The sequence below is a fragment of the Tupaia chinensis genome, unplaced genomic scaffold, assembly GCF_000334495.1.
Source record: "Tupaia chinensis unplaced genomic scaffold, TupChi_1.0 Scaffold000047_1, whole genome shotgun sequence".
Lineage (NCBI taxonomy): Eukaryota > Metazoa > Chordata > Mammalia > Scandentia > Tupaiidae > Tupaia > Tupaia belangeri.
In genome coordinates, this window is record NW_006159505.1 from 259336 (window position 1) to 271447 (window position 12112).

General features: G+C 40.6%; 1 protein-coding gene across 1 annotated transcript; it reads right to left on the reverse strand.

Moving 5' to 3' along the window:
- Positions 1 to 5401: 5401 nt before the first annotated feature.
- Positions 5402 to 6355, reverse strand: LOC102474583 (olfactory receptor 51E1). Its single transcript, XM_006141117.1, has one exon. It carries the CDS (start codon positions 6353 to 6355, stop codon positions 5402 to 5404), a length of 954 nt encoding a protein of 317 aa, XP_006141179.1.
- Between the last annotated feature and the right edge of the window lie 5757 nt (positions 6356 to 12112).

Below are 12112 nucleotides of genomic sequence, written 5' to 3' on the forward strand. Positions count from 1 at the left end.
GGTCAGGGAGTGAGATGCCGCCCACTCCACTCTTCTTGTGCAGAACTGCTTTGGCAATACAAGGTCTCTTATGATTCCAGACAAACTTTATGATTATCTTTCCTAGATCTGTGAAGAATGTGTCTGGTACTTTGATTGGCATTGCATTAAATAGTTAGATTAATTTGGGTAGAATTGTCATTTTGATTATATTAATTCTTCCAATCCAGGAACATGGGATGTCCTTCTACTTTTTTGCATCATTTTCAATTTCTTTTTTTATCTTCTCATAGTTTTCCTTGTGGGGGTCTTTAACTTCTTTGATTAGATTTATACCTAAGTATCATACTTTTTGTGGCTATGGTAAATGGAACAACTTTTTTCAGTTCTATCTCAGTCTGCCTGTTGTTCATATACAGAAATGCTATAGATTTCTGGATATTAATTTTATATCCTGCAACTTTACTGTATTCATGCATTACTTCCAGAAATTCTTTTATGGAAACCATTGGGTCTTCTATGTATACAATCATGTCATCTGCAAATAGAGTTTCACCTCTTCTTTTCTTATTTGAATGCCTTTTATTTTTTCCTCTTTTCTGATTGCAATGGCCAGGACTTCCAGTACTGTATTGAAGAGGAGTGGAGAAAGTGGACATCTTTGTCTTGAACCCGTTTTCAGTGGAAAAACTTTCAGCTTTTCTCCATTGAGGATGATGTTCGCTATGGGTTTTTCATAGATAGCTTTTTATTGTGTTGAGAAATGATCCTTCCATGCCGATTTTGCTGAGAGTCTTGATCATGAGGGTCTTTTTGCAAGTATCTTCACAAGCTTATCAAACTCAAGCAGAGATAAAGCGAAGGAAATTCAAAGGGAGACTCCACGATGAAGTGTCAGCCTGTTTCCACCTTAAGCTTTCTTGCCCCTCCTTTTTTCCTTTAGTGGACCCTGCTTCAGTCCTTGTTGGACCTGGAGCCAACGAGCTGGCCCTCTCTTCCCCAAAGTCCTAAGGCTGCATCTTCTTTTTCTCCCGGGGGAAACCTGTCTCTGGTTAAGTCATGGTAGTGGTCCCTGGGTCAATACTTGCACCTTCTACTCCCTGGCCTTAGGTTACTGAAGTTATGACTGAAAAGAAAGATGTGGTTTCATTCATTCTCCCCCACTCTCAACACCAGCCATGTAAAACCAATGCTATCTGGTTTCTCTATTAAGGGCAAAAATATTGAAAGAACAATTAGAGAACAATTTCAACATGAATAAACATGTGAAATAAAATAATCTATACATAAAAAGGAATATATATTGTTTAATTCTATTCTTACAAATCACAGGAAATTCTAATATGGAGTGCCATAAAGAATTTCACTAGTCACTATGTACTGGAGCTGAGGGTGGTCAGGAGTGATGGAGTAAAGGACTTCAAGGGACACAAGGAAACATTTGGAGTAGTGGACGCTCACTTCTTTGATTTTGGTGATGGTTTTATGGGTATACATTTATATTATAGTTTACCAAATTTATGTCATAATTTACTAAATTATCCTTCAAATGTGTATAATCTGTTATGTATCAATAATACACCAACAAACTATTAAAATAAAATATGCTGCAGTCCTGGGAGCAAGAAATATGTAAACTCTCATATGGCAGGTCTTGCATGGTTGCAAATACCCTTCAGAGGATGCTGGTGTACCTACTGGTGCTTCTCATCTACAATGAAAGAATTGAGTCATATCCAAGCCTATCAGGAAGGCTGTATTCAATGTGCTGAGGGAGAAAGGCCAAAGCTGATGACATTATGAAATATTATAGGCTACGTACATTAAAGAGACAGTTGTAGTCTAGCTAGGACCTAGAAAATTCAACAAAACCTGGAATTTCCTAACCTTTACTAAGATGATGAGAAGACCATCGTGTTTATTTGTGTTTCAAATTTATGTTATAAGGAACCAGTGATGAGGATTAAAGACTGTGAAATATATTAAACATGGTCCTTTATGTCCAGAAACTCACAATTGTGTGCCAGAAAAATGCATGGAATAACACTACCAGACTGTAGACTAATAAGTTCTATGTAAGAGTTTGTTAAGAAACGCAAATTGGTAGTTGACAGAACTTGCCTGGGAAAATTGGACAAGCTTCCATCAAGAAGAGAAGAATTTCTGTTTCACCTTAAAAAAAAAAAATGTGTAGAGTATTTCCAAGCAAAATTGGAATTGGATGAAAAAAATAGAAGATCAAGGGGGAAAAGAGCAGCATGAAAGGAATGCTCTATTTTTTTAAAGAAAGAAATGTATTTGTAGAAAACTTTGCATTCCTACCCTTGTTTATATCTCTGAGTGATTTTCACTAGAAGCAATTTCTACCTTTAGAAATCCTCACTTACTATCTTTGAAAGTCTGACTTCACTGCTATGGTATATCTTTATTTTAAAATAGTAGATAGAAGATTATTAGAAAGAAGAGATTTCTGCTATAGTTTTGCTGCTATTTGTGGCATTTAACATTTGTTGACAAACATAAGGAGGGTGGTGGTAGTAATGTTTTTGATTGTGTGTGTGTGTGTGTGTGTGTGTGTGTGTGTTTACATTCATAAACCAGTTAAGTCATTCAGGATCAAAGCCATAAACTTCATCCTGGGCATATTTGCTACCATGGACTGGAATGCCTTCTAAAATCTAGGATATTGACTATATCCCTAGAAAAATTTGAAAGTGAGTCTGCCTGATTTATCTGTTTATTGTGCATCTAGGTCTCCAATAGGATTCCCAATAAAACAGATACACATATTTATCAGATGATATGCAGAAGCATACACACAAATACCTATTAAGAACTAGAAGATTAAACACCAAAGTCTTAATAATGTTTTGGTTTTTATTTATCTTTTTTTTTTTAGAGGTTTTTGCTATAGGGCACGTGTGCTCACCAGAAAGAGAGAGAGAGAGAGAGAGAGAAAGTGAGAAATCATCCCCGGGGGGATGGCCACGCAGCAATCCCTTCTCCTCCATTCTCCTCTGGGGATCTTGAGCATGCACATGCACCAGGCATGAGTTTAAGCCACCGGGTTTGGGACTTGTGGTCGGCTACATGGGAGTTCAGCGACATAGCCATCACACTAACTGCTGGTCCCAGTTTTTATCTATCTTTTAAGGTGAGAATTTCATTAGAGATTTTTATTTCTTTTATATTTTCAGAGTTTCTAACATTTTCCTAACAGTGACCATATATCACTATCTTAATAAGAAAAAAACATGTGTCTTTTCTTCATTTTCCATTCTCTTTTTCTCAGTCACGATGGCAGTGCGCCTCTCCCCCAATGGCTGATCCTCTGTATAATTCAAAGTGGCCAAAGCCTGTACTTACACTAGTTCATGCTCCCTGTTCTGTTAGCACCACTCAACTGAGCTTGGAGGATTTTTATTGTGCACGATGTGCCTCTTTTGGGTTCTAGTCCTAGAAGCTGGATATGCTGCCTTTACGTCCTCTCTGCCAGAGGCCCCTGTGCTATAGCTCTGGCCAAACTATTTTGGCTATAGCCATGTGCCACACTCTACACTAGGCTTCCTGCTTCTCATACTTCCCTGCTTCACTTTAGGTTTTACTAGGATGATCTCTACCCTTTCCCCACCATAGGCCATTGATCTCATTCCTGCCCAGCTAATTCATACTGCATTCCTGTGGTGCTTACATCTATTGGACTTCCTTCTGTGTTTGGCTTATAAGGTTCCCAGGGCCTCTAGAGCCATATCTGTACTAAGTATAGCTGGCAGGGATGTAGCCTTATTACCCTCTCCTGTGGCCTACTGTGCATAGATGCTGTGAGTTTCTCAAGCAGGGCAGCTAAAATCCCTATGAGTGTGTGGTGCCCACTTGTATGCTTTTCCTACTTTCTTTGGATCCATCCTTCTTTTAACCTTGTTGCCTAGCTAGCCACCTGGGCCACAGGCTCCACTCATTCTCATACTGTCTCTGGCTTTTTATTATGATAACAAGTCTTAAAATTTTGCCATAGCTTGCTCTATGTTCTCAGCTGCTTCCCTCAATAAAGTTTCTGTAATAAATGTAATGACTTCACTGATAATCACACTATTTCCCAAACAAACCACTGTTTGAGAGTTCCTCAAATACATGTCTGCTTCTACTTAACAGGTGGTAATCGGGCAAACTCGTAAACAAGAATTAATGGGATTAAAACCACTTAATTTAGATCTTTCAGTGGAAATTTCAGAATGCAACACTGAATGATTAAGAAGGAATTAAATACCTTCTATAAAAACACAAGTCTCTGTAAATTCCTGCCTCACTATACTACTGGTCTCCCTAACCATCCTTCAACACAATGTGGAATTGAGAATTAAAAATCGTAATCTTTTTTTTTTAATTTTTGAGTTTACACAACTGCATATAACCCACCAAAATGCCCACTGAATATCAATTTCCCCATTGGGACATGAGGATACTAATAATATTCCTGCCTAAAACAAAGATTGCTAAGATAATTAAATAGGGAAAAGACTACCCATAGGCTGTAAAAACTTTCAGAAGATAGTGTGTTGTGTTGCCTTAATGTGGGCAATTTTGGTTTTTTTTCAAGACTTTATTTCCAACTTTGCCCCTTAAATGCAAGTCTCAGAAAATAATAAATTATATCATCTCTGAGAAGGTCATTTTGATGAAGGAAATACAGGTACTTCTTTTATCTTGAGATAAAATATCAGTTGGAAGTTCTGAATAGAAAGTCCTAAATTTATACCATATAATCTAATTTTATTGTATTCCGTATTTGTATGCGACTCTTTTTTCCATGCATATGTCTTTGGTACATATTCTTTGCACACTGGAAAATCAGTGCTAGTAAAGTAGATTTGGAAAGAATGGCAAAATAGAAAGTAACAACATTCCAACCACAACCACATAAGAGCCTTAATAGTTACATAGAGAGGGACCAGCAGATGGTATAATGATTAAATTGCTGGAGTCCCATGTGGTTGACCACAGTTTGAATTCTGGATCTGGTGGCTTAAAACTCATGCTGGACATGTGTCCGTGCATGTCCAAAATCCCAAGAGAAGAATAAGAAGAGATTGTCGCGTGGCCATTGCCCCTGGGGCAAAGGGGTGATTTCTCACTTTCTGTCTGTTGAGCACACATGCCCTATAACAAAACATCTCTATAAAAAAAATAAAATAAGATAATTACATAGAGATAAGAACCAAAGGATAAAATTATATTGAAAAATACACACTGGAAGTACCTACTATCCCTTTTCACATAAAGATTCCCTAAAACAGTTTCACCCTTGATGGATCTCAGTTGCATATTTATTAAAGTTTTTTTTTTCATAATCCTGTCTTCCAAAATGTTGATATAAAATCTGAACTGAAGTGCTATGAATGGAAAAGAAGTTTAATCACTGGCACTAGGGATTAGATGTGTGTGTAGTCACATGGAAAAGGCGAAGGATCCGCTGCCGGATCTCCTTTGTCTTCACTCCATACACGATGGGGTTGAGCACAGGAGGGACCAACAGATAGATATTGGCCATGATGACAGGCAGGAGAGAATCACGCCGCTTGCTGAATCGGTGCACCATAGACAATCCAATGAAAGGTACATAGAATATGAAAACAGCACACACATGAGAGATGCATGTGCCAAATGCCTTTGCCTGAGCTTCACGTGACAATCCCAACACGGTCTTCAGGATAAGCAGATAGGAGAAGGAGATGAGAAGTGAGTCTAAGCCAATGACAGAGATGATGACAATGAGGCCATAGATGACATTGACACGGATGTCAGCACAGGCCAGTTTCATGACATCTTGGTGCAGGCAGTAGGAGTGGGAAAGGATGTTGGAATGGCAGAAGGGGAGCTGTTTGATGAAGATAGGTAAGGGTGCCATCAGCGCAGCTCCCCGTACCACCGCGGTCATGCCAATCTTGGCAACTCGAGGCAACGTGAGCACAGTGGCATGACGGAGTGGACAACAGATGGCCACATAGCGATCAAACGCCATGGCCAGCAGCACTGTGGACTCCGTGACAGAAAAAAAATGGATGGCAAACATCTGTAGCAGACACGCATCAAACTGGATGGTAGTGGAATTGAACCAGAAGATGGCCATCATTTTTGGCATGGATGAGGTGGAGATGAGGATGTCAATGCCAGAAAGCATGCACAGAAAAACATACATGGGCTCATGCAGGCTGTGCTCGGTCCGCACCACGTAGATGATCGTCAGGTTACCTAGCACAGCAATAAGGTAGAGGGAGCACAGTGGAAAGGCCAACCAATACTGAGCCTCCTCCAAGCCTGGGAGGCCTATTAGGATAAAATATGTGACGCTGGATTCATTGCCGTGAGAGTCCACCATAGTGAGAAGCTAAATTGTGACCAGTGCAGACTAGGAGAGGCTAAAATGCAAAAATACATCATTGTCACATAATCCAGAAACCCAATACTATGTGTCCCTATATCTGACATTCTACCCTCCAACCCAAACTTTAGTCCCATTGCCTATCCCAAATCTGACGCTTAATCTTACTTAATCTTACCACAATTTAAATTTTAGATCCAAATAAACCCAGTCTTATTAGTAACCTCACTAGTATAGTCCATCCTAATAACAAACAAAACACTTTGTCAAAAATTTCAGGCATATTTTAATTCTCTACTGACCGAATATTTATCCATCTTTGAAGATTTTTTTTTTTAGAGAGATTTTTGCTATAGAGTCCATGTACATGCCAGAGAGACAGAGAGACAGAAAATGAGAAATCACCCCCACAGGGGATGGCCACACAACAATCCCTTCTCCTCCATTCTCCTCTTGGGATTTTGGACATGCATACACATGCACCAGGCATGAGTTTTAAGCTGTCAGGTTCAGAACTTGAACCATGGTCGACTACATGGGCGTCCAGCGACATAACCATTGCGCCATCTGCTGGTCCCAATCTTTGATGATTTTTAAAAATCTCTTCATGTTCTCTACCCATTACTACCCTTATGCTCTCCTATGCTTAATACTAAGACTAATTCTATTCATTCCATTTATATTATCTTTAAGGCAATTTCATTCCTATTACAGCAATACTAGTAGTAACACAGATTAACATTGAAAACTGACTTCATCTTGAACCTAATGACCTCTTTGCAATTCTAGTGTTCACTCTAACTTTAACATTTACCTAAAACTTAATCTTCAAAGATATTTCAATCTTAATCTGAAAATTGGACCAGTCCATGGCATAGTGGGTTTAGCATCCTTCGCGGCCGGTTGTGTGGTCGAGTCCCAGATCATGTAGCTTGAAAAACACACCAGGTCTGCATGTATGTGTCCCTAAAATTCTGAAAGAAAGGATATATGGAGAAGAAAGGATTGCAATGTGACCATTTCCCATCGGGAGGTAGGATGCTTTCCCACTTCCTCTTTCTCTCTCTCTCCTCTCTCTCTCTCTCTCTCTCTCTCTCTCTCTTTCTCTGTCTCTCTCTCTTTTTCTCTGTCTCTATCCATGAATGCATGGCCTTCTGACAAATTAAAAACATATCTAAAGCTTAATAACACATATTATTAAGATAAACCCCAATCCTATAAACAAAAAAATAGTATTAACTTCATCCTGAGCTACAATTCTACATTCATTCTTGTCCAAATGGAGATCTATAGTCTTATACTTGTCCAAACTACCCCATTTATATCAGAAAAAGAGTGATGGCTATAGAGGATGACATGACTGTCCCATAAGATCTGTTTACAAAGTCAATGCATTTGTCACCCATCTACAGTGAGTGTTGAGCACTTAGGACTCACAGTTCTTCGGGACCAGCAGATGGTGTAGTGGTTACTTTGCTGGACTCACACATAGTTGACCACAGTTCAAGTCCCAAACCTGGTGGTTTAAAACTCACACGGTGTGTGTGTGTGTGTGTATGCCCAAGAGGAGAAGGGAGGAAAAGAGATTGCAGTGTGGCCATCCACCCTGGAGGGTGATTTCTTGCTTTCTCTCTCTGTCTCTCTGGTGAGTGCACAAGCCCAATAGCAAAAATTTCTCAAAAAAAAAAAAGAAGAAAGAAAGAAAGAAAGATCCACAGCTCTTCTTTTCACCAGAGAACTGTCTTATTCAAATGGGAGGCACTTCAGCCAGGAGTTTGTACTATGCCCTTCCTAAAGACATCTAGAGGCTAGTGACTGACTGAACTAAGAGGGCAAAATGCCAGCTCCCTTCTTCCAGGTGGGACTAACTCTATAGAATAACTCCAGAGCTTCCCAATGACCCACGGAGGCTGCTCTGCAACTGAAACCACCGCCTTGCTTAGCTTCCTTCCCCTGCCCTATCATGCTCCCCTTACTTTTCTTTTCAATGACAGCATCTCTCAAAATACCATTTGCACAAGGATCTCCATCTCAAGCTCTGTTTCCAGGGGACCTGCCCAACCTATGAGTGTGGGATTGATCTGAATAGGATACTAACCCTGAGAGGTGATGACATTAGAAGCAATGGCGTGACCATCCCTCCCAGGGCAGTGATTTCTCGCTTTCTGTCCCTCTGTTTCTCGTTGTCTTTCTGGTGAGTACACGCGTCCTATAGCAAAAAAGTTCTCTAAATAAATAAATAAATAAATAAATAAATAAATAAATAAACAAATAAATAAATAAATAAATAAATAAATAAATAAATAAATAAATAAATAAATAAATTAGACACAGTTGCAGCTCTGAAGAAATTGGGACAAATATGCAGCCATCACAGAATACTGTGACAAGTACTAGGACAAGGGAAACACAACAGGAGAGTACTAGATGATCAAGAAGCTTCAGTTTAATTCTGAGTGACTAAGGGAGATGTAAGCAATAGTCTTCATCTCATCTGTTCATTCAAGGGCTCTCTGGCAAATGCAAAAACCCAGAGGAAAAGGAAACAGATCTTGTTTTGGAAAATTGCAAGCAGTTTTATGTATTTGGAGTGAAGGGAATAAGGCAGGAAAAGTTGTGATGTGGACAATAATTCACTTTTGAAAGAGGGGGAAGACTGCTCCTGATCTTAATGACAGACCAAGTTAGGATCTACCCAATATAGGTAGAATGAGAGACATGATCTCACTCCGACCTGCGCCTTAACCCTAGCTGTAGCCTGATCGATCACAAAGCTTCAACCACATTAACACTCCAGGTGACAGCCCTGTTCACACACCAAATCCCATCCCAACCCCATTTCAACTCCAAGTTATTCCACTCAGTCTGTTCTCTGTCCCACTCACATCCATTCATGTCAGTCCCTACCAGGCTCTACATGGATACCCTGTAAACTAGTCACTGAAAACTTGCTTAAACTATACCCTTAGGCAATATGTATCAGTCTCATACTTCCTGTCATGGCACACACATAGAGACTGCAAAAGTTGTCCATCCTTAAGACAGAAAGCTTCCTTCAGGCCCCTAATCCACACCCCTGAACTTCAGCTCCTTCACAGCCTGGTTTCACTCTCTCAGCAGGTCTAATGAGACACCCCCAGACACAGGTAACTCACACACTTGGATATAACCTCTGATCCCCTGCACTCACTTTGATTATACAGAAGGAACATGTGCCATTTGCTTCCAGCTCTCTTCCTGGACCAATCTGGCAGGCTGCACTGGGGTCCAGCCCTCTGCCTCCTCTTTGAACCACCCTCATCAAGGAATTTTTATTCTGGATCTTTGCTCCTCCCTCCTTCTTCCTCTGCCTGCTAGGCAGTATGCTGTCCAGGGGGTCTACTGGCAGTTGCCGCTCATTAGCTAACTATTGCTTGGTTTCCTCCTTGGCTTCTGTGTCCTGGGAGGATGTGTATGTGGAAGGGAGGGCGATGGCTAGAGGGGTCTCCAGAGTCCACTCCAATGGACCTGTGCCAGCTGGGAAATGTTTACCAGTTCTCTGTATGAAGGTAGACAGGGGAACTTAGAAAGAAAAGACTGAGAGAAACGCACTTGTGTACCCATAGTCTTTCTGCAGGTGTCTTCACAGGCTTATCAAACTTAGTCAAAGCATAAGCAAATAGAGTTTGCAAGGAGCCCCCATGATGAAGTGTCAGCCTGTTTCCACCCTAAGTTTTCTTGCTCCTCACCTCTTTCCTTTGGCAGACTCTGCTTTGCACTTTGTTGAACCTGAAAACAATGCGCCTGGCCTTCCTTCCCAAAGCCCTAGGGATACATATATGCTTTGTCTCCCAGGAACTGGGAGCCTGTCTCTAAGTTCTGGCACTGGTCCCCTGGGGCAGTGCCTGCACCTTCCACTCCCTGACCCTGGGTTACCGAGGTTCTGGCTAAAGGATAGGCTTTTTTTTTTAACTCTCCCCAGCTCCCAACCCCAGTCACATAAGACCGATATCATCTTGTTTCTCTCTTAAGAAAAAAAAAAATTACAAGAACATTTTAGAGTTAGAAAACAATTTCAGCATGAATAACTATGTTGAATAAAATAAGCCATACTAAAAAAGGAATACAGTCTTGAGACTAGTCTGGACAGGCTTTAGGGCGAGTCTGCACTCAGAGTCTGGTAACAGCTTTGTAACTTTTAGACTCCTTTGTCCACCTTTCCAGCAGCCAGGTCTCACCCTCCCCACCTGCTGGGAGTCTTGAGTCTGTGCTTTGGGCCAGAAAACAACTTTGGAACTTTTGGTATTAACAGCCTATACACTGCGCAAGCAGCACACAATTTGATCCTCTTCATCAAGTTATATCTCCTTGACCTGCTACCACCTCAACAAGAACTGAACATTTGGTAGAGTAGAGAAACACCTGCAGTTACTCATAACTGCTCTGACCTGAGAGACAGAGTCCTCCGATAGGAACATACCTGGGAACTAATGCTGAAATTTCCTATACCAGCACTACAGAATCTACTCTAATAAATAGGAAAAAATGAATATTGCATCTGATGACTAGAAACCAGCACAGATCCTGAAGAAATATGAGAAAACAAGGTGAAAGCTCTTCTCCAGGGAAGCATAGTAGCTCTTCACTGACAGTGGACAGCACAGAGAAATATACAGAAATATCAGAAAAAGAATTCTGAAAATTCAGAGTGACAAAACTCAATGAGATGCAAAATAAAATAGACAATCAATTCCAGGAATGAGAAAATCATTTAAGGACATGAAAGAGGAATTTCATAATGAAATAGACACCCTAAAAATAAATCAAACAGAACCTCTGGAAATGAAGAATACAATAAAAGAAATTAAAATCTCCCTAGAAAGACCAGCAGATGGCATGATGGTTACGTCAGTTGGACTCCCACATAGTCAACTGTGGTTCAAGTCCCAGACCTGGCAGCCTAACACTCACATCAGGAGCATGTGTGCCCAAAATCCTGAGAGGAAACTGGAGGAGAAAGGATTGTGGTGTGGCCATCCCCCCCCCCGCCCCCGCCAGGGGTGATTTCTCTTTCTGTCTCTGTGTCTCCAGCAAGCACACATGCCCTATAGGAAAAAAAATCTCTAAATAAATAAATAAATAAATAAAATCTTCCTAGAAAGCATTAACAGTAGATTGGATCATGCAGAATAAAGAATTTCTGGCCTCGAAGACAAAGTCTCCAGAATAGACCAAATCGCCAAAAAGAAAAAAATAAATGAGGACAACATACAGGAAATTCTAGACACTGTGAAATACCCAAATATCCATGTAATGGGTATTCCAGGGTACTGATAATCTACTCCATGTAATCCTGGAAGAAAACTTTCTAAACCTAAAGAGTCATTAAAATATCCAGACCCAAGAAATACAAAGGACCCCACATAGAATCAACCCAAGAATATCTTCTCCAAGGCAAATCATAGCCAGATTGATCAAAACTACAAAGATACTAAAATTAACAAGAGAAAAACTTCAAGTTACTTTCAAAGTATATCTCATCAGGCTAACATCAGACCTCTCATCAGAAACAATGCAAGCAAGGGACCAGCAGTTAGCATAATGGCTATATGGCTATGTTGCTAGACTCCCATGTAGTAGACCATGGTTCGTGTCCCAGACCCGGTGGCTTAGAACTCACGCTAGGTGCGTTTGCGTGCATGCCCAAGATCCCAAGAGGAGAATGGAGGAGAAGGGATTGTGGCATGGCCATCCCCCCTGGGGGGGGGGGGGATT